This window comes from Zootoca vivipara, chromosome 3 (assembly GCF_965207765.1).
Source record: "Zootoca vivipara chromosome 3, rZooViv2.hap1.1, whole genome shotgun sequence".
NCBI lineage: Eukaryota > Metazoa > Chordata > Lepidosauria > Squamata > Lacertidae > Zootoca > Zootoca vivipara.
In genome coordinates this window covers 10,230,917-10,254,589 of record NC_142586.1, presented here as the reverse complement: position 1 = coordinate 10,254,589, position 23,673 = coordinate 10,230,917, and the positions used below count along the sequence as shown (strand labels likewise).

Genomic DNA, 23,673 nt, shown 5'->3' with positions numbered 1-23,673 from the left:
CATCCTCCTGATATTCACCTAGATTGACTTGATGCCGCGGTTAGGAGTCAGGTGCACAATTCTCTGCAAATGATATCATGGAACGTGGCAGGGTGGTCTCCAAAGCTATGCCTTCCAGAGTTCTCAAACTTATTAAGGGCTCATGATGTAGTTTGTTTACAAGAAACCTGGTCATTACATCACATCGAATTTGCAGGTTTCAACGCTTACTCTGTTCCGGCAACTAAAAGCCACAAGAAAGGCAGACCTTCAGGTGGATTGTTAACTCTAGTGGCTCCCCATATAAAATGCGAACACATCCTGTCGACAAATGATACCTGTAAACTACTAGTAACAAAGATAGTGCTGGAGAACCAGGAAATGTTACTGATCAACGTGTATATTCCTCCCACTCCCACTGCCACAGTCAAGAACCTTCAATGGAATCTCATTACACATGTGTTCGAGAATCTGGACCTCATCTGCCCTGATTTACCTATCATTCTAACTGGAGACTTTAATGCTCGCCTAGGCCAAGGGTGGGAAGTGTACACAAAAGCCTGGGAGCTCCTGGATATTTCTGTCCTCCCAGATTTCTGTCTTTGGGAACGCAGATCCCTGGATCCAGTAATAAACCAGGCGGGTCTGCGTCTCACCAAGTTGACTACCACCAGGGCCCTGACATGGCTTAATGGGCTAACGGAATGGGAAGGCTCCGGGAACTTCACCCATATCTCCCCGCAGGGGAACAGCGTGGTGGACTATATTATAATACCTGCTGGAATGACGCCATTCGTGGATGAGTTTTACATAGGCGATCCTATGCTCAGTGACCATCTCCCTCTTCACTGCAAGCTTGTCTTTCCATTGAGCAAGACTGTACAGTTAAACAGCCCACTCCCCCAGGAACCAAGACTCCAGCTTCCAAGGATACAAACCAACGAACACACTCTGTCTCTCTTCCAAGGCCTGGTAAAAACCGACCGCGTGACCCAATTGTTTTCAGCAGAGAAAGGTGCTCTTACTCCAGCTGAGGGAATTACTCGGTTCGAGGAATTTATTAACATCTTAATAACAGAACTGTCCCACACGCACTCACATAGGCCTCCTAAGAAAAGGAGCCCAGGTGATTGGACCGACAAAGAGACTTTAGCTATGAAAGCCGAAATCAGGAAACTGTACAGAGAATCCAGAGAATCGGGCAGTTCCCGCCTACCTGACATCTATTTTTCTAGAACTCAACAACTAAGGGAGTCCATCCAGCTCGGCCGGTTAAGACATATCCAGAAAAGCTGGGAAATTTTACTCTCAGCCATACAATCTAGAGATCACAAAAAATTTTGGAAGGCCGTAGCAGATCCCCCACTGCCACAGAATGAGCAGCTAACCTCAATTCCATCGGGCACATGGATAGATCATTTCAAGTCAGTATTTTTCGACAACTGCATCCCACCGGACAGGCAAGATCAGAACACTCTCTCTTTCCTAGATGAGTGGCCTCCAGTATCCATGTCAGAAATCATAAATTTAATTGATCAGATGAAAGTAGGGAAGGCCCCTGGCCCGGACGCCATTCCATCTAAACTGATTAAAACTAAACCGGAGTGGTGGGCTCCGATATTGGCTGATCTGTTCACGTTGGTCGATAGCTCAGGAATTATGCCCAGCTCCTGGCAACAATCCATAATTATCCCTATTTTCAAAAAAGGTGACAAAAAGCTGCCAGCAAATTATCGGCCAATAAGTCTTCTCTCTAACATTGGGAAATTATATGCTAAGCATCTGTTAAACAGATTAACTACCTGGCTCGATGACAATAACATCTTAGGCCCTGAACAGGCTGGGTTCAGACCAGGAAAATCGACCCTACGAAACTGCACGGTGCTGTCTCACCTAGTCGCCAAATCCACACGATTCTATAAAGAACATCTACATGTGGCCTTCCTGGACATTCAAGCGGCATTTGATACCATTGACAGGAGGTTGCTTTGGGCCAAATTGGAGGCTATGGGCTTAGAACCCAGACTTCTTTACCTGATCAAAAAGCTTTATACCAATAACACCTGCTGCATAAAAATCCATTCTGGGAATGAAATCACAACACCAGTCAGTATCAACAGAGGAGTTAAACAGGGCTGCGTACTTGCTCCTACGCTTTTCAATCTTTTTCTCAACGATCTAGCCCCATTACTAAAGCAGGTGGATGCCCACACTCCAAAACTCCAGGCCATAAACATTCCCATCCTCCTGTACGCGGACGATATGGTTTTGCTCTCGCGGACCAGAATAGGTCTAAAGCGTCTGGTAATTGCCTGCATTGAGTACATGGCCAAAATGAACTTATGCTTGAACTTTGAAAAAAGCAAAATCCTGGTGTTTGGTAACTCACGCACGAGTTATAGCTGGGTTTTTGGAGGTAAACCCATCCAGCAGGTCTTTAAATTCAATTATCTAGGAATCACCTATCACCATAGGCTCCTCTGGTCTCCACATCGAGGCGTGGTGGTGAACGCCAGTAAGATATCCACGCAGGCAATTACGCGATTTTTTACAACAAGGGGCAACTCACATATCCCTTCTGCGCTCAAGATCTTCAATGCCAAGACCATTTCACAACTGCTCTACGGCACTCCAATCTGGATCCCGGGGTTCACCCAGACAGTAGAGCAAGTGCAATCAACCTTTCTCTACAAGATTTTCTCTGTTCCAAGATGCGTCCCATATGCAGTTTTATGTCTAGAGGGAGCTCAACACAAGGTGGAATCTGTCGCCTGGGCAAGATTCCTTATATTCTGGCTAAAAATCTGCCTCAACTCTGACAGAGATCCCTTCCTCCAGGTAATGCTTTCGGACACCTTCCTCCCCCCAGGGCTGCAACACTTCAATAGGAAGGTACTGCAACTGGGGCTTTCAATAGAACTCCTCCGCTCAATGTCCTTACAATCTGCCAAAGCCACAGTCATTACTAGGTTGTGGGACATTGAGAGACAGGATCTTATAGCGGCAGCAGGCACAACATGTTCCCCCCTTCTTTTCCACCTCCCGTGGGCTCATGAAACAAAACCTAACTATCTTGACTTCCTACTGAACCCACAGGAAAGAAGGGCATTTTCGTTGGCCAGGTTCAATGCAAATCCATCGAACCTCCTGTGGGGAAGATTCTCGGGCAGGGCGAAGGATGAGAGGATCTGTCCGTGTCATGACCCTCAGGTGGAAAGCCTTCCACATATGGTTTTTCATTGTAACCTTTACGTCGACCTTCGTCAACGGTTCCTGGACCGGCTCTGCATTCCCAGAGGGAGACCAGAGCGGGAAATCTTGCGGTTCCTCTTGCTGGGGAAGGACCCGGTCCTCACCGAGATGGTGGCTCAATATCTTAATTTACTATTTTCTCGGCGTTGTACTCTGCAGTCGTCTGAGTCGCCGGAAGCCCCATTGTCGTGAAAGCGGATGGCGGATTATTCCCTTCCCTCTCTTGGCACAGCGTTTGCCACAGTGACAGTTTTAATCTGTTATTATTTTGTATGCGAGTTTGTTTGATGCCAATAAAGGTTTTACTTACTTACTTTTAAGTTTTATGACTTTGCTATCATTTGCTTCTCTTTTCCTTCTGATTTTTCAAACTAATGCATCATGCAATATTTATTTCTTTTAGTGTGTAAATGATCAGATTTGTAAAAAGGATTTCACTAATAGTGGAAGCATCATGCTGTTTGTTTAGTTGTTCAGTCGTGTCCGGCTCTTCGTGACCCCATGGACCATAGCACGCCAGGCACTCCTGTCTTGCACTGCCTCCCGCAGTTTGGTCAAACTCATGTTCGTAGCTTCGAGAACACTGTCCAACCATCTCGTCCTCTGTCGTCCCCTTCTCCTAGTGCCCTCAATCTTTCCCAACATCAGGGTCTTTTCCAGGGAGTCTTCTCTTCTCATGAGGTGGCCAAAGTACTGGAGCCTCAGCTTTAGGATCTGCCCTTCCAGTGAGCACTCAGGGCTGATTTCCTTCAGAATGGAGGTTTTATCTTCCTGCAGTCCATGGGACTCTCAAGAGTCTCCTCCAGCACCACAATTCAAAAGCATCAATTCTTTGGCGACCAGCCTTCTTTATGGTCCAACTCTCACTTCCATACAGGATCACACTTCAAAATGACCTGAACAGATTAGACAACTGGGCCAAAGAAGATGAATTTTAACAGGGAGAAATGTAAAGTACTACCGGTACACTTGGGCAAAAAAGGCACAAATACAGGATGGGTGACACCTGGCTTGAGAGCAATACATGTGAAAAGGATCTAGGAGTCTTGGTAGACCACAAACTTGACATGAGTCAACAGTGTGATGCAGCAGCTAAAAAAGCCAATGCAATTCTGGGCTGCATCAATAGGAGTATAGCATCTAGATCAAGGGAAGTAATAGTACCACTGTATTCTGCTCTGGTCAGACCTCACCTGGAATACTGTGTCCAGTTCTGGGCACCACGGTTCAAGAAGGATACTGACAAGCTGGAACGTGTCCAGAGGAGGGCAACCAAAATGGTCAAAGGCCTGGAAACAATGCCTTATGAGGAACGGCTTAGGGAGCTGGGTATGTTTAGCCTGGAGAAGAGAAGGTTAAGGGATGATATGATAGCCATGTTCAAATATATAAAAGGATGTCATATAGAAGAGGGTGAAAGGTTGTTTTCTGCTGCTCCAGAGAAGCGGACATGGTGCAATGGATTCAAGCTACAAGAAAGAAGATTCCACCTAAACATTAGGAAGAACTTCCTGACAGTAAGAGCTGTTCGGCAGTGGAATTTGCTGCCAAGGAGTGTGGTGGAGTCTCCTTCTTTGGAGGTCTTTAAGCGGAGGTTTGACAGACATCTGTCAGGAATGCTTTGATGGTGTTTCCTGCTTGGCAGGGGGTTGGACTGGATGGCCCTTGTGGTCTCTTCCAACTCTATGATTCTATGATTCAAATGGTTAGGGGTATCTTTACCCTTTTACTATCAGATAAGAAACCATAACAGCTGCCTCTTTAATGAAAAAAATATTGCAACTGACTTCACAAGTAAAGTGCTGCAAAAACATCTTACTCTAAAACAGGTAGGTAGCCGTGTATCTGAAGAAGTGTGCATGCACACGAAAGCTCATACCAAAATATAAACTTAGTTGGTCTTTAAGGTGCTAATGAAGGAATTTTTTTATTTTACTCTAAAACATTTGCTATGAACACTTCTGCTTTGGAAAAAGTAGAGAATTTGGGTGTTTCTTTTAATAACTTTTATAACTTGATTTACTTAAAGCATGGCCTTTTTATTTAAAAAAATAGCAATTAAGATATTCATTTGCAAGTAAGAAGGAAAGAATGAAGCTATATTTTGATTAAAGGCAGAATGCAGTGCTTTAGGAAATACATTTTCATTGTTTGATTTGAATGAATACTCTCACTACCTGTGAACTTGCAAAACTCACTAAATCATACACTGGTTGCAGTTTTCAGTTTTGCAGATGAAATGGTGATATCCATGTCCCTGGAAGAGGAATTAAAGATAATAAGACAGTGCTGTGAAATATTTGGCAATAATGTTAATAAGAATGCAGGAGATTATGGGCCTGCATATAAAAGAGGAGATGATGGAGATCGGGACTTATATTATCTGTACTATTGCTTTGGAAAAATAAACTGCCTAAGTTAGGTGTATTGGAATATAGTTAGCTATAGAATACAATGAGAGAAAATATAAACCCCAAAAAGGAAAAATGATCCCCGGCTAGTAAGGCAATACCATAAAACAAAAAGTTAAGGATAACAAACTTAAATGAGCTTTATAATCAGTCTCTGTATTATCAAAATCTAATGGCTGTGTTGCCCATAAATATGTTTAACAAATGTTCTCCCTATATACATAAAAACGGAAGGCTGTTGTTACACTGTTATCATGTGGCTGCCAATTGGCAAGCAAGCCAACTCCAGCAGAGTGAGAGTGGCAATACCAAGCCCAAGGAATACAGAGAGAAAAATAAAAAACTAAACCACTCTGTTTAATTAATAATGTACAGCATTTCAACACCTTCTATTACATGAAATCTTAAGTAATTTATACAATGGCAAAATAATAATGACTTGCACAACTCAATCCTAATATTTCTGAAATACTGTAAGTCCATGAGAGAAATAAGTCTCTCTGTATATATTTGTGCGGTGCGGTCCCAACGGAACTCCAACAACGAGATACTTGGATTTCAATCTGTTTTGTGAATCGTCCTCTGGTCAGCCTGAAAAGGAACTCTAAATTATACATAGCTTATAAGAACCTCATACAATGACAAAAATTCTTAGCATAATAAAAACTCAATGCATTACACTTACATGCAATGGTAATTCAATGCTACACCAAATACTTCAGCTCCAACCTTAGAATGGGCCTTTGGTCTTTTTTTTTGGGGGGGGAATGCTGATATGGCCAGTTATGTATACTATTTATATGCCCCAAGGACCAGCAATTTGTTCAGTGAATTGTATAAGCAAACACATGAAAACGGCTTAGGTTTGGTACGTCATATTTTATAATGGCTTGTAGCTCAATGGATACTGTGTAAATACAGAAGGTGCATTTTGCACACTCTTGAAGCACTGCGCAGACCCACCCGCCACCTTGTTTTTACAAGTAGGTCAGGGATGAACGTTGGGAGAATGAAAGAAACGGGAAAAGCAAATGAAACGGACACAAGTCCACATTCAAACATTTCACAAATGAGACTGGGGAATTTGGCGTCTGTAACCATCACTGGTAGTGTATGGAAGTGAGAGCTGGACCATAAAGAAGGCTGATCGCCGAAGAATGGATGCTTTTGAATTATGGTGCTGGAGGAGACTCTTGAGAGTCCCATGGACTGCAAGAAGATCAAACCTATCCATTCTTAAGGAAATCAGCCCTGAGTGCTCACTGGAAGGACAGGTCGTGAAGCTGAGGCTCCAATACTTTGGCCATCTCATGAGAAGAGAAGAATCCTTGGAAAAGACTCTGATGTTGGGAAAGATTGAGGGCACTAGGAGAAGGGGATGACAGAGGACGAGATGGTTGGACAGTGTTCTCGAAGCTACGAAGATGAGTTCGACCAAACTGCAGGAGGCAGTGCAAGACAGGAGTGCCTGGCGTGCTATGGTCCATGGGGTCACGAAGAGTCGGACACGACTAAACAACAACAACAACCATCACTGCCCCAGGGTTCTCTTTTCACCTACCGTATTGCACTCATCTCTGCTTTCTGGTTCCTTTGAGAAGCAAATTACGTCACTAGTGACAGACTGATCCTATGATGATGATGTCATAAGGTGCAAGTTTTAGAAAAATGGTGTATGTCCAGCACAAACAAAACAAGTTACTACTTTTAAAATGCATGCTTTTCTAAAGTTGCTAAAGGCTTTTGAGTTCTCAAAAAACAACACACCACTCCCTACCAAGGGGTCTGTTAGGTTTATGCAGTGCTTTCTTTTTCAAATGTTTAGGGGTGCTCTCATTTTGACTCAAGAAAACCACCATTTTATAGTTCAAATCGGGGAAAATAAATACTATACAGTAAACGGACAAAAGTACAAAGATTCACAAAATGTTTACGGGTATGTGCCCCCGCCCCCAGAAAAAAGCATTGGGTTTATGACATGAAAATACTGCGGAGCAATTAGGAAGAACCCTAGTGCACGCGCTGTTGATTTCCTTGCAGTAAAGGAGCAGCAGAAACATAACGCAATTCTCAGTTGGGGACCAGCCTCATAACAAAAGAAAAAAAAACTAATCACATTTTTATTATTATTTAAAAAGGGCTCAACTCAATGCTCTTGACCCTGCACGGCTGCGTAATGCTCTAGAGCGCATCAAAGAGGCCGCGCGGAAGGATGACAGGGTGGAAGGCGAGAGCGCACGCGCGCAGCGACCACCCACTCGCGTCTACAGAACACTCCGCCCATCCTTTCAGGCGCATGCGCCCCTCAACCCGTCGGCTCCCGCCAGCAGAAGTTGATTGGAAGGGAGCCTTCGGCGCCGCAAAAAAAGGAAAAGGGGGTCCGGCGGAAGTTCTCGCGAGACCTGTGGATGTATATATGCAGGGTGGCGGGAAGGAGGCGGGCCCTTTCTCTCGCAGTGCGCTCTGCTGTTGCGTCTGTCAGTCCGTCCGTCCGTCCCCTGCACAGGCGCCCTCCGTCCTGTTCCGTCCCGTCCGTGCGGTTCCTGCGACTGACGTGACTTGAGGGGGGAGAGGAGGAGCAGAGCCGGTGATACCGACGACGACCAGCAGACAAGATGGAGGACAGCAGCATGGACATGGACAACATGGGCTCCCTCAGGCCGCAGACCTTCCTCTTCGGTAAAATGGCCTAGGCCGCCCGCGTGAGGGAAAGACGAGACAGAGGGGTTATTTCCCCCCCCCTTCCGCAGCACCTCTTTGGCGCACGCGCACTTCCCCTTTCCCACGCGGCTTCTCCCCCGCCCCGCATTTCGAACGTCCCTCGCCCGCTCCGCGTTCCTCCCTCGCGCGCTTCTCCCCTGCTTCATTGAGGGCGGGGCCGGGTCGAGGCTTCCATCCGCCGGGGATGGAAGCAAGGAGGGGGGGCTCCTTCCCCACGTGGCTGGCGCTTGGCGGGCTCTTGGTTGCGGTGGTGGTCGGGGGAAATGAGGGGGCCCTCCGCCGCCCGCCCTGCTGTGTTAAGAAATGCGGCGGCTGCTTCCTTTGTCCTCCTTTCCCACCCCCTTAAATGGACGCCGTCTCCGCCGCTTTGGCACCGGGCCCACCAGTTCCTGGCGACGCTCCCCCCCCTTTCCTCTCACGTGGCTGAAGGAGGAGGAGGGAGTTGGGTGAGGGGCCTTTTGGCTCAATGTCGGCTCCATGTCTCCCCCATGCGCTTCGCCACGTGGCCGCCGTGGAAGGTTGGGGGGCGGGTCAGGTCAATAAGCAAATGCGACTTACTCGGCTTCGAAAATAAAGGGAATGCGCATTCGACCACACAAATAGGGCAGGGAAAGAAAACCATACGATTATTACTATTTTTTTTGGCCCCGAGACGCCTCCCCGTGGAAATATCACCTCATGTCAGACCTAGGCCTGCTGTTGGGGGGGGGGGAAGCGCAGAGAGCTGCTGCAGAGGCTGGTATTGCAGTGTGGCGCCAGGTGGGGAGGGGAGAGGAGAAAGAAGGGCCTCGGATGGCCATGTGCTTCAGTAGGCGGAGCATGAGAGCACCTTGCAAGATGATGAGCATTGTAATCGCAAGATGGCAACTCGTTCTTTGTAGCCTGCAGGAATATAAGTAGAATTGTGCGCTGTGCTGCTTAGCTGCTGACCCTCAGAAACTAATTGGTGCTCTACAACGGCATGGAGTTTGTGTGGCTTTTAACAAGAGGTGTAAGTGGAAGATAAATGCTTTTAAAGCTTTCCCTGTATGTTTAGTACTCAGGATTTCTTCTCTATTGGATATGATCCCAACTTGTGACTGATTACAACATAGCTATGAAGACTGTAAACTTCCAAGGGCTTTTGTTTTTAGTAGATGTAGAAGTGAAGCAGATAAGTTGTTTATATGTGGGTGAAAAAAGGACACACGGGTTGCAGTCTTTTTTGGGAGTAAGGCCCATTCAGTGGGCCTTTTTTTTTAGTAGAAGTGTATAAGATTGCATATTACGTCTTCTCTGTTAGGCCTGTAAAGGGAGCTAAATATTCAAGCTATTTAATAGCAAACACATTGCTGCTTTTGCAGGTTGTGAACTAAAGGCAGACAAGGAGTATCATTTCAAGGTGAACGATGAAGAAAATGATCATCAACTCTCTTTAAGAACGGTAAGTGCTGATTCTTGGAAAATGAAGAACTGGAACAAGTGCTGCAAAAAATAATTGCAGATTGTGCTGATGCAAAACATGGTGGCAATTGCACCCGAAAAGTTCACTGATGTGGCCAGAATGGGTTTTAGATGGGTTCTAGACCAGGCATCCCCAAACTCTGACCTTCAGATGTTTTGGGACTACAACTCCCATGATCCCTAGCTAACAGGACCAGTGGTCAGGGATGATGGAAGTTGTAGTCCCAAAACCTCTGGAGGGCCGAGTTTGGGGATGCCTGGTCTAGACACTGGCTTGATATGTATTGGTATCACTGCTGTGGTATCACACTTTCTGTGGCTTCACCTCAGGCTACCATGGAAGACCTGTTAAAATATCACTGCATGAAATATAGAAGGCGGACCCCACCACCATTCACTTGATATGACAATTGTCAAAACTGGGGTGTTCTTGGACATCTCGATTAAACTTGGACTAATGAGTATATCTTTACATTATGGCACTGACTGAGAATAAAGTACCATAAGCTGCTCTGGTATACGGTACCATTCTTCGTGTTGGGTAGTTGTAGCACTAAGGCTGTAAGCCCCAGCTGTTCTCCTTGTCAAACACTGTACCTTGTTCTTACAGGTTAGCTTAGGGGCTGGTGCTAAAGATGAGTTGCATGTTGTTGAAGCAGAAGGCTTGGACTATGAAGGCAAGCAGATTACTGTCACTCTGGCATCCTTGAAGATGTCAGTGCAGCCTACGGTAAGTTTTTCGCTTATCTATTAAAATTGGTGAGATGAAATCTAAATAAACAAATACTATATAACGCTAGTCCCTTACACATTTTTCTAGTTGTATTCTCACATAGGATTTTGATTGTACAGTAACTACGTACAGTAGTTGAAAATTAAAGTGGATACTTAAGAGCTCTTCATAACCTGTGCTGAAGGAAGGTTGAACATGTGACCTTAACTTGGCTCTTACCCGTGGTTTAGTGTTGCATCTTAATTTGGTCAGCAAGTTTACTGGGTTACATGACTTAGCTTTCTCGTCTTTTTATTTTGTGTAGGCTTATTGGACATTTTTATGGTAATTAAATTGATATCAATGTTTGACATCTAGGAAACAAAAAGAAGAGAAAGACACTCTTGATTTCACAAGCTAATGATGTTAACAGTCCCCCCCCAAAAAATAGAATTCATTTATTTAGGGAATAATTAATTAAAGCACCATTAATGTTGTGTAAACATTGGATGACATTCAGTATCACATGAGCAGACATCTCCTTCCTCTTCTCTCCATGGTAAGTGGCTCTCCCAACCCTTTGGAACGGATTTGGGGGAGGGGAAATCTGCTCTTTCAACTCTGATCTGCAGTTATGGATGGATTTTACCCATTACGTTTAAACAAACATGAAGCTTTACCCAACATACTAATGTTGAGCTGTCAACATACTAATGTGAGTATGCCTAAAGGACTATTAGAATTTTGAAATACCTGCCCAACTTTTCAGGTAATGTGTTCATTTGTTAAAACTACTAATTTTATAAAACAATGCATTTCTGGAAATTTTCTATTCTGGAAAAGCTTCATCCTACATCACTGATTCTTTGTTACTTTGAGCCAAAGACATCTGAAGGCAGCCCTTTATTGGGAAATTTCAAATGTCTGATATTTTACAGTTTTTTATATATGCTGTAAGCTGCTCAGAGTGGCTGGGGAAATCCAGCTAGATGGGCAGGTTATAAATAATAGCAGTAATAATAGTAATAATAAATGCTCAAAGTGAAGTCCATTTGTTTACATATACATAGTCCTTTTTATTTACATAGACTTAGAAACGTTACATTTTTTGTACCATAAAACTTTTTATTCCACTGTAACTGGCAGAAGCTACATATAAAAATTGTGTTTTGTAGTTGTAAGTAGAATTATTTAATGTTCTGATCTGTTTGCATGGGGAATGGACAAAGGCTTAGCAGATACAGCCAGCCTTGGTAGCCAAGCATTTGTTTCTTGGAGCCAGCTGTGAAGTAGTCTTACCATTGCAGCTTTTTTTTAAAAAGTGCTATCATACAATAGATAGATTCTTATTTCTGCTGAGATTCACATTGTTTTATCTGTATTAAGTGGCTTATGTTTCTAAAATGACTTCATTTGCATCTATTGTACAGGAATAGGGACCCCTTTTCAGCCTAATGGTATTTATTTTACTTAAGGCGTGTAAATACACCCTTTAGTCAAAATGACTGGGTGGCTTTCATTAAGATAATCCCTGACCTCAGGCTCACAGTCTAATGATGTGATGACACAGTTGGAAAAAGGAACAGAAGAAGGCAAGAGGGAAGGCAAGGAGGCACAGATTTTTTGTTACAGTTCTTACAGTGCAGTTACATAGGTCAGTTCATGCAGATTCTGGCTGTGTAGAGTAGCAGTAACACCTCACTGATGTCAGTGCCAGTTCTGACTGTCTTGCCCTTAAGGGCAGCTCTCTCCAGAAGCACACTTCTCCCCAGATCAGATCTGTGAGCAGAGCTAGTGACAAGTGTCCACCACAGGAGGACACGGCAGCTCCTGCCATACGGTTCTTTTCTCAAACTGATGTATTGATGGCTGTTAGAATCCTCACAGGCAACCTTTTTATGTATTACGTAATTAATTAAATTTGTATGCTGGAGATCTCAGAGTGGTTATAGGCGTGTGGACTGCATGTCAGTTGCAGGTGGGCCCAGAGGTAAAAGGGAGCAGAGCAAAATATGTGACTCCTCTTTACACAGCAGGCTGAACTGCATTCATGCAAGTGTCTGAGATTTCTACCCCGCTCTTTGCCCAGGCAAGCAAGGACTTTATTACAGTTCAAGGACACATTGCAGCCTGGCACTTGAGGGTGCAGAGCAAGACCTTTAAGGGAAGTGGCTTTGGGAAGAGGGGGTGTTATCTGGGGAGAGTACCATAAGCTAGATAAGAGAGGCTCTATGGGCCACATTTGACCTCCTGGCCTGAGGTTTTCCACGTCCATCATGTTTTTATGGTCTGTAAGCTGCTTTAAGTGCCCCCCCAAGCCTATTATAACTTTGTAAATAAAAACACACACATTTATAAATACAGTACAGATAAAATTGACAAAGTTACATAATCCAGCCTTTCGTTAGGTTGATAAGCACATGAAATCCCTTTACCATTATTCATTATACAACCTTTGGCATTATTTTTCTCTCTTGTTTTAAGAATATCCCCTCATTTAGGTTTTTGTACATTAGTTGTTTTGGTAGAAACCTTGTGAATAACGGGTTTTGGCTAGTCAGATGTCTATTGCAATTTTCTGTCTTACTCAGTTTTGAATGACCCATTTTTCAAGAAGTCAGTAACACTTCAAAGGCAAATGTTTTTTGTAGCTTGGCTGAAACTGCAGTTTCCATGGCCATTGCCTCCATTAAATGCATATGTTCAACTAAGAAAGGGCTGTCAACCAGCTGTGAAATATGTATAGCTTTTATAAAGTTCTATCATTTTAAATACTGTACTAGTCTGGACTCTACCAAAGAAAATGGGAAAGAGGTTCAGCTTTTGCTTGATACAAGTTCTTCATGCAGAACCCTAGATCACTTTTGCTGGTTTGAGTAGAGACCTCAAACCCCAATGCCTTTTCTAGACCTGTTGGGAATTGTGAGTTCTGTAGCTTGGCAATACTGTCTATATGGTGCAAATATTTCAGCTATGCTTTGTACATTTCCCCCCTTCAGGTTTCATTAGGTGGCTTTGAAATCACACCACCAGTAATTCTGAGGTTGAAAAATGGCTCGGGACCGGTTTATGTCAGTGGTCAACACCTCGTAGGTAAGAAAGTGACCTCTCTTCTCTGTTTCACTTAATTTCTGTCTGAACACACAAATTTGGTAAAGTGAAGGCATCTCTTATGGCCTGCCAGAAAGTTGAAAAGTTGTGTGTAGTCTTACTTGTCCCTTATCTTTAGCTTTAGAAGAAGAACCAGAATCTTCTGAAGATGAAGATGATGATAAGGTGCTACCCAACACAGCAAAAAGGCCTGCAGGTGTGACATTGGCTAAAGTTCCACAGGTAAGCTGGGGGGGGGGGACAATAAATGACTGCTTTGGAATTGATAGTGTGTATAGGAATGGGTTTCCTCACACAAGCTCTTAAAAACCAAGCAACTCACCTGTGTTCCAGCTTGTATGGTTGGATTGGTGGGTTTCGATTTTTAAGGGAGTGCTGTTGTGCCCTGGGAAGGCAGAATATAGAACTGAAAGCAGTTCTATATGGCATATTGTCACTTTTCCAACTTACTACTTTAGCTCTACTTTTCAAGGAAGAAAAAGGTAATCCTCACAATTTCATAACTAAAGGGGTAGTCAGTGGAGGCCTTCTAGGTGCCAGCAAAGACTTCAGTGGTGAATCCTACATTAGCAGGTCTAAACTTAGAATCAAAACATTGGGCATATTTGTAATCCCTTCTATATGTTCTTTCTTTAAAAGAAAAAAGTAAAGCTGGCAGAGGATGATGACGATGATGAAGATGACGATGAAGACGATGATGATGAAGAGTATGTTACCTTTTGGAATATGTTCAGTGTTTTTAACAATTTGCCAATAAATGTTAGCTTCGCATCCAGAATACTTGTCTTTTTCAAAAGTAGTTATTTAGATTGATCGGTTTATAGTTTTATTTATAAATATTTGTGAGGCTACATGTGCCTTGTTAAAATGTTGCCATTAATAGCAAAATTTCAGTTTCTGCTAGTGAAAAAACAATCAGCAATTTTTTTTACTTTTTATTTATTCAGTTGGATTTCCTTTCCTGCTTTAAATTCAGAAAGGATCTCCAGAGCAGTGTAAAGAGAACAGAATTAAACTAGGAACGCTTATACTGTATTTTTTGCTCCATAAGACCCGCCTAGTTTTTAGAGCAGGAAAACAAGGAAAAAAATATTCTGAGCACGGGGCAACGGCAAACAGGCTGCTCACCGCTCCCAAACCTTCCCAGGGCTGCAGGGGAAAGGGGAGGCTGCTAGCGAGAGCCGCGCAGAGCATTTAAGTGGCTCTCACTTTTCAGCGAGCTGGGAGGAGGGACGGATGGGGCTCCCATCCGGCCCTCCTCCCAGCTCGCTGTCAACCCTAACCCTATTACTCCTTGCTGGCTGTCACACACAACTGTGCTATTCTGTTAAGGGTATTTGTAGCCTTATGGCTTGTGGGATTCCAGAATCTTTGTTTTGCTGTCCTGAGACTTGCGGGTATAGGGCGGTATACAAATTTAATATATATAAATTTAATAATAAAAAATAATCTGTTTGCTTTCTTGTGAGCTTTTGAAGCCACACATAGCTTCTAGTCTCTCTTTGTATTGTGGAACTGATGTTTATCATTGCTGTTTTCTTGCTGATATTTTAATTGACCTGTATTTTATTGATACGGATTTCCTTGTTGTCTGGAAACAGCTTTGAAGTCATATCTTATGGGGCAAAAAATACGGTACATACTCTGAAATTGGTATTGCTCTGGGTTAGTGTGTGTCGCCCCAACCCAGTTCACATTAGGTTGTAGTTGTTTCCACTTCAGTTTATCTCTTACTGGTATAATACAAGTTGGATGAGGGCCTTCAAAGATGCTTAAATTACCATGCTTTTGGGTGTTGATACTAATTGGAAATTTTAATTGTAGTGATGATGATGACATGGATGATGATGAGGAGGAAGAGAAGACTCCAGCAAAAAAAGTGAGCAATTATGTATAATTCAGAAACTACTTCACAACATATAACTTAGTACTTATTGAAGGGATTATTAACATTACAATGGATTGTTTGTTTATCTTATCGGAATGATGTGGTTGAATATAAAGGTGAGCATGTCAAATGTTTGGGCATAATGGATTAACCAGAAGCTGCAAATCCAGAGCAAGACTTTTTAGATGAGCATTTCAGCTGGTGGTGTCACAGCCTATTTTAATTTGAGAGAGCAGTGTTTTAGATCTGCTGTTCCTGCATAGAGGGGCTTGAGAATGAGAATTCAGTAGTGAAGAATTGGAAGTGAAGGCAGGTACAGTGGTGCCTCGCTAGACGAATTTAATTCGTTCCACAGGTCTTTTCTTATAACGAAAAATTCGTCTAGCGAATCCCATAGGAATGCATTGAATTTTTTTTGCCCATAGGAACGCATTAATTGAATTTCAATGCATTCCTATGGGAAACCGCGATTCGCTAGACGAATTTTTCATAAAACGCATTCGTCTAGCGAGGCAACCTCCGCTTGAAAAAACCTTCCGTTAAGCGGAAATTTCGTTAAGCAGGGCATTCGTTAAGCGAGGCACCACTGTATTGTATCCCAACCCACATAGCAAAGAAAACATTTTCCAGTATCTTGTCTTGCAGTTTTCACAATTTGGTGACAACAATTGCTGAAAAAGAACTGAGCTGTTTTTAACAGAATGATTTCTATCCCACTGAAATGATTGAGGTGATTTAAAAACATTAAAACAATTATTTTGTGAGCTCCCGCCTGCCATGTTGGTGCAAATAGTGTGAAAATTGCTATTTGCTTCTGATTACATGTCAAAACCTCCTCATCCACCATCACCAATTCAGAAGGGGGTTTCTTTTGAGTTGACTTGGTTTGCGTTTCTGCTACCTTTGCTGAGCTCATGCTCTAGGTGTAAATTTCACATATTTTGAATGCACAGAAGGATGCTTTCAAGCATGGGTTTGAATCCGTCTCTGAGGGTTAATAATTACTAGCTGGTTCATATGCAAACATTGCCTGCCCCGTCTTAACACTGGTACTGTCCAATACCCTTGCACGGTCTCTTCCCCAAAATGCTGGTTCTGAAACATTTTTTTAGTCCTCTGCTTCAGCTCTGGGTGCTTCAGAGCAACAACAGTTGCATTGCCAAATTAAAAAGCAAACATGTCTGATAAGTGCTGTTGGCTTGTCAGCGTTTGAAGGGAGTGGGCTCTGAACTGTCCTAATCTTGAAAGGAAGCTTCTGAGTGAGGAAACTGAGGTTCCCTCCCTCTACAGTGGACGCTCTGGTAGCGAACATGATCTGTGTGGGAGGCACGTTCACAACCCGCAGCGTTCGCAACCCGCAGCGCCACATCTGTGCATGCGCAGGTTGCGATTTGGTGCTTGTGTGCAAAGCTCCGAAACCCAGAAGTAACCTGTAACAGGATTTCCAGATTCGGTGCAGTGCGCAACCCGAAAACGCAACCTGAAGCGGCTGTAACCCGAGGTCTGACTGTATTGCACAGTCCAGGAGCAACTGCTATTTGGCCCCTCCCCTCCTAGAACTGTCAGGTGTAGTATCCATAGTTCCTGAATCTTTTTTTTTCTCCCCATCGCCTTTTGCTTTCATTAATCAGCATTTGGCAGGAGTAAGTTGCAGCACTCTATTGACTCCTTTTCAAGGCCTGGGATAGACTGGGAAGTTGACCAGCCTTGACTCTCAGTGAATCTGTGTTTATGCCTTTTGAGTTGAGAGCTTTGGGATTAGGAGAGAGTGTGAATGTCTCCCCTGACATGGCACTTCCCATTCAGCTCCCTCGGCCTGGACTGTAAACTGAATCCACTTGTCTAAGTGGGGACAGAAGATTCCCTTCCAGAGGGAACTATAGCTTTTGCTTTTGGATAACTAGGTATAAATAGGAAGGTGCTTTTCAAATAAATCATTTTTGAAAGTAAAATTTTAGTATGGAGCAACTACAGTAAATTGACTCATATTATGTAAAAAAAGCTATCACCCAGGATGGTGTTTTTTGTGGTAATACAATCTTACTCTTTGGAGAAGTTAGGTAAATGAGGCGTCGGCAAGGTTATCTGGCCATGGGCCGGATCGTTCCCACGGACGTCGGACATGGGCTGGAAATGGCGTCTGCGCATGTCCGCAGCGCTGGAAATTGCTTCTGTGGCTGCGCAGACTCTGGAAATTGTGCCTGCACAGAAGCGATTTCCGGCGTCTGGGCATGCCCAGACGCGATTTCCAGCACCGCTTGGTGAGTCCCTGCACCACGCTGCGCCAGTTTAGCGCAGTGCATGGGGAACTCGCCGAGCGGGCGGCTCGGTTCACGGGGGGGCGTGGCTCAGATAAATGGCCTTCGTGGGCCACATCCGGCCCATGGGCTGGAGGTTGCCGACCCCTAAGTTAAATGATAAAAACCCCATACTTTTATGTTACTTTGCAGATTTGGGGCACTAGGTGGCACTGTGTCTTGTCTTAAAGATAAAATTGGATTAGATTTTTCAGCTATAACTTTCAGCTTCCATTAATAATTACTTTATCTGAGCCCATTACATGTCTGTATAACTTATGAAAAATAATAGAAAATATCTGAACAAGAGTTGGGGATTTTGTTAATATTTTTTAAAGGATTTTTAAAAGATAGGATTTGTGATCTTGTATGATACTTAGATATTATATGATATTTAGAACCATTAAGGCTATTAAAATCAATTTAATTTGCATTACTAGGAATCTTAATTTAAAATTGTGAAGGTAAAAATGAATTTTGGGTACTAAGTTTTAATCAAGTATAACATTGTTGGTTGAATATATGTTAGTAGAGTCTTATATTGTAGTTATTTTGTCTGTACCATTTGCCAATTTTTACTTGTGTTCATAGTGTGTTACTAATTAAGTTTATGAAGCAATGCATTAATGTTTCTTTCAGAAAAAATAAGGTGATATCCAACTAAGTTGTATTTAGTAGGCCCACTGAAATGAATGGACTTAAGTAATGTCAGTTGATTTCAAAAGGTCTGTAGCACTGTGTAAGGTGTAATGTCAACCAAAAGCTTTCCTTTTCTAGGTTATCACCAGAATAGTTATTAACACTGGGCTTCAGTAAAGCAAAAAACTTAATTAGACAGTGCCTATATGATATCGAGCTACAGAATAATCTGGCCATAATAAGGAAAATGTGTCCATGGTATGATTATTTTCCACCTAGTCATTTTGACACCCTATTTGCAAATGTGGCACTTGGCTAGTAGAGAATGGAATCTTTTGGCAGATTCACATAAAGTAGAGCACTGATAGTCTTATATTTATTCCTGTTTTAGCCTGCCCGAGATTCTTCTGCAAAGAACACACCAAAATCAAACCAGAATGGGAAAGATTCCAAGCTGGCAACACCCAAGTCAAAAGTAGGTATAAATTCCTTAACACCCTGGTGTTCATAATTTGCCTGCAAATTTGTAAAATAATTGGGAATTATTTGAACATCTGTTCACTACAAACTTATGGAAGTCAGCTCTGTAATTTTAATAGCTCTCACATGTAACTGGAGACAAAAACTAGAATTCACATTAATGTAGTTGATGAAATGACCATGCTTTTAGAAGGGCTGTATATCTGGACTTGTTGTACAAGCTAGACAGTTGTGGTTGTAAACCCTGACAGCTGTTAACCCCTGTCTAGTGGATGCAACTTTGTATTGGCACGAGGGCATTTGCTACTTGGTTTGCCTTACATGTTAGAATATAAATTGCTGTTAATAATCTGAATCTGGAACCAAAGCATATAGTTATGTAAACAGAAGGTATTGGGCACAATGACCAGATAGTAAATACTACATTGTCATATTGTTGAGAAATGTAATAAGTTGCTCTGTTTCAGACTCCGGAGTCTCATAAAGAAAAGAAACCACAGTCTCCAAAAACACCAAAAACATTCACTCTAGATGAGATGAAAGCAAAAATGCAGGCAACCGTACAAAAGGTAAGTTTACTGGCTACCTCTCTAGCAGAGATTGCCTTACTGAAAATCATGTTTTTGTTTTAATTGCTGCTGAGCTCATAGTGGCGAGGAAGATGTAAATTCTTTGGTCAGGTACTGAATGTAAAATTTTGGATGTGCTTGACTTTTAATATAAGTGGTGCATAAGCCCTTTATACAGACTGGTTGATGTACAAAAATCTGCTGATAGATATAAAATAACAGGAAACCTCATGATCTGTTTTATAAGAAAAAATGAGTTCTGGAGGGAAATAGCAAAATGAAATATTTTCTGAACCTAACATTAACAGTTGGATAAAGTGTGTGTGTTGGCGAGGAGGTGGTGAAGTTGAATACTGAAACTCATCGTTGCAATAAATGAAGGAAGGTTTTATTATCTCAGCATTAAGCGGAAATAAACATGCCTTGCAGAAAAAACTCACCAGTTTCTATAATGCATTTTAGTGGTAAATAACTACGCTAATCTGTTGCATGTTACCATTATACTCAAGCTGTATACAGTCCTGCCCTGTTGAATTCTGGGAACTGCTTGAGTAAATATGTACAAGCTGAAAATACCATAGTTGCTGTAGGTGCAAGATTAACAGTCCTGAACTTGCATGTTGCAGTCATGTCAGTAAAAACAAACTTAACAGTGCAACTTGGGTTTGTTTGTGAGAAATCCACAAATTCTGATTCCGAACTTCCATTTTGAGTTTTGTGTGCTTCAGAAGCTTTGTTTCATTAAGCTTCTCACTTCTCTGTTAGCCCCTTGATTGTACCCGTACTTCTACACATCCAGTTATTTCTTTTCATGCAAAAGATGGAGGAATCTAAGGCACGTGAAAAGCAACAGGAATCAGGCGAGTTGCTTGCTTCATTATGCAGCCAAATGCTAGAATCACAAGCATCACCACCCCGATTTCTGATTTTTTCCCCCAACTGGGCAAAAAAAAAAAAAATGCTGAGGAAAAAAATTCTCCCCTAGGCATTCACATCTTATATTTCCCCTGTTCCTGCAATCTCACTAGAACAAATGTCCTGTGAACAGGAATTGGCATGCTTTGTCTCTGATAGTAGCAAAGGTCCTCCAGAATGTTGCATGTGAATCAGATTATTTTAAAATTTGTGTAGTAATTTATTTCCATGTACCACACAGGCTAAAAGTCTTTTCAGTTCCTTGTGTCAATCTTAAGTTTCACTGTTGTTTTCTTTTTGCAATAGGGAACTAGTTTGCCTAAGGTGGAGGCCAAGTTTGTGAACTACATTAAGAATTGTTTCAGGACAGAGGACCAGAAGGTAATGGAATCAGATCTTGATAAAATTGCTAGAATAAATTGTTGCCCCCTTTCCCAATCACTTTCCACACACTTTAGAGCTTCAGCTACAAGCAGAACTTGGACTAGATAAATGGAAGCTGTTTGTGGGAAAGGAAACATTTTTCTCCATTTTGATGGTCTGTGTCTCTTCACTTTTAAACCCGCAGGATTCTCCAGCCCCATTTTGACCAAGTAAAATGGTGTTGTGGTTTTCTACTGCTGAATTTGGCTAGCCTTCCCTTCAGTTTCCTTTTTGCAGAGAAGAACTACTGCACTAGAACATTTGGCAGTCTTTATGCTTTCCTTTCCCAAAATCAACCAAATTACTGTGTGACAGCATGCCAGGAGGTGGTGGTGCTGGTATCAGGAAGCAAGCTGTATTGGGTTAGACCTGTAAATCTTAAATTTCACTATCAAAATTCCTCAAACAAAATTGTTATGCTTTTCTGCTTTCCCCCAAACAGTTCAAAGCTGTCGGGAGGGAGGGGGATGGAAATTGTGGCCCGTTGAAGGGAGAATGTTTGAAAGCAGCTAGTTCAGCTACTGAAGTGGATTTGGACATAAGGCAGGGCAGGCAGAGTTCAGACAGTATTTGCCTAGCTGAGACACACCCTTCCTTTTGCTTTCCTTTACTATGCTTTATAGGGTGTGAGCAGTCTTAAAAGGCAAAATATATTGGGTAATTTTAATCTTAGTGTACTGAGTGGTGTACTTGGTAAGCATTTTTTTAAAATAAAATTAGCACAGACTTGGATTTCATATACACTTGTCCTGTTAACTGTACCTAGATGAAAGAAACTTTTAAGTAGAGAATTCCATGCCCATAAATACTTTTATGCAGACTTTACTTGATCATTTATTGTTTTAAATAGCTTTCCTGGTGCTTAATGCAATTTGTACTCTAAAGGAAGATCAGGACGGAACTAACCTTTTTTATTTTTGGTGTGTTTTAGGTTATTCAAGCACTCTGGCAGTGGAGGCAGACTCTGTGAGCAAGAAGTTAATAAATGGCTCCTTTTAAATTTCAGTTCTGTGTGCATAACCATTAATATCTGGCTGTCCTTTTTATAAATGCTAAAGCTTTCCCTACAGAGTCTTGATTAATGTCGTCCAGAATGTTTTGCCAAGAATGTGTTGTCCAAAATGCCTGTTTGGTTTTTAAGACCAGGACTCCACCCTTTTAATTTCAAATATGTATGGAATGTTTTGATAATGCATAGTAGTGGTGGTCAAAAATGGAAATGGGGAAACGTAAATGTAAATGTGAAAATAAAGTTTAGTATTTTAAGTAGCTTTGCTGCTTTTTTTGTTGGATTGAGCTTTTCTCCCATACAAGTTGCAGTACACTCATACAAACAGGGTTCCTTAATCAAGAGCATGAGGTGTGGAATTCCTTTCAGAATGGTATCTGATCCTGCTGGTTTCATTTGTTTATTGAACATCAAGTTGCAGTATTGTTTGCACACGTCTGCCTTGAGAGACAATGAAGAGTGCAGCTCGGGTGTTGAAGTCAAATTTTGATTAGCATGTTTTGGCAAGGGTTTTCTAAATTCTGTATTGAGCTATATCCCAGTGAATGCCAAAACATCTTAGAAGCTGGCTAGGGCTAGGCCTCAACGCTGTGAACCAAGGAAGGGTAGGGTTTGTTTGTTTTGTTTTTGTTTACAGTTCTCTTATATAGCACGGTCAATGTACATGTGGACCATAGGTAGGCTTTTTTTGGGGGGGGGAATCCTTAACTGTTTGCTTAGGAGGTTGGATATCTGCTGATAATCTGTACAGGCTTTTATGCACTCATCCATTCCTGTTTATCATGTATTTGTAAAAGTGCCCCAAAGTCTTCCTGGCAAACTGAAACTTCTCATTCTGTAGTTCTTGTGCAAGAATGAAACTGCAAAGGGTTTTTTGGGGGACTGTAGGGACAATGTAGAACTTGAATGAAAATGCAGAACATCTCTTAAGAATAACTTGTACAGAGTGTTTCGGTAAGCAGAATGTATGATTGGGAATTGAAGGGAGAAGGAGATGCTTGGCTGTGCCTTTCTCTCCAAGGGTCTCGAGTTTATGCTCAACTGCAGCCAGAGTGGAATATGTAATGGACATTTAGTGGTAGTAATGGAGGAAATGGGGTCACAGTTGGTCTAGTACAGTCAACCTGTCTGCCCCAACCTGCCAGATGGTGGAAGCTACAGTGACTGAGCAATTCCATGCGACAACCTAATTGTGGCCATAGTCTAGTGCTTCTTGCTTTGGAAGCAAATTTAGATTTTATTTGGTGGGGGACTGAAGGCATCAAATTAACTTGCTATAAGCAGTTAGTATTTTCACAAAACAAAGTGTGTGTTCTTTTTACTGAACAAACTCCTGCAGAGCTCAGTGCTGGCTAGTCCCTCTTGAAAATATGCTCACGGCTTTCTGCCCAGCTATGGATCTTTGAAGCCTCTGCCACTCGTGCAATCCCTGCCTGTCTTGTAAAAAACATGATTTGATTTACTCTTGAGTGCTCCAGTTCCAGCCATGTCCCTTTCCAAGATGCTGCATTTCGTTCCTACTTTCCACCCTCTGGTTTTCCGTTTCCCTGCCCTCTTGGCATGTAGCATTCCCTGGCCACTTAGCATGCCCAGTCCTCTGGGCTGTTTCTAGTTTTGTTTTTTGTCCCCTTGCATGTTCTCTATATTTGTATACTACTTTGAATTCCTCCAACTGTGCTGATACCATTTTAACAGAAACAGGACCATGAGAAACAAAATTCTCACCTCCATGAAAGCTACACAAAGACCAATTGGTTAGCTTCTTGTAGACCAGGGGTGGCTCAACTCCCAAGAGACTGCGGAGCTTTTTTTAGGAAGGAGGAA

General features: G+C 42.4%; 1 protein-coding gene across 1 annotated transcript; it reads left to right on the top strand.

Annotated features, from left to right (window-relative positions):
• The first annotated feature begins 8,099 nt into the window (after nt 1-8,099).
• Nucleotides 8,100-22,109, top strand: NPM1 (nucleophosmin 1). The gene is made up of 11 exons (XM_035110149.3): nt 8,100-8,321; nt 9,707-9,786; nt 10,417-10,536; nt 13,518-13,611; nt 13,748-13,851; nt 14,269-14,336; nt 15,454-15,508; nt 18,845-18,928; nt 19,401-19,502; nt 20,724-20,798; nt 21,772-22,109. The coding sequence occupies exons 1-11, from the start codon at nt 8,258-8,260 to the stop codon at nt 21,808-21,810; spliced, it is 885 nt and encodes a 294-aa protein (XP_034966040.1). The 5' UTR covers nt 8,100-8,257; the 3' UTR covers nt 21,811-22,109.
• The last annotated feature ends 1,564 nt before the right edge of the window (nt 22,110-23,673 follow it).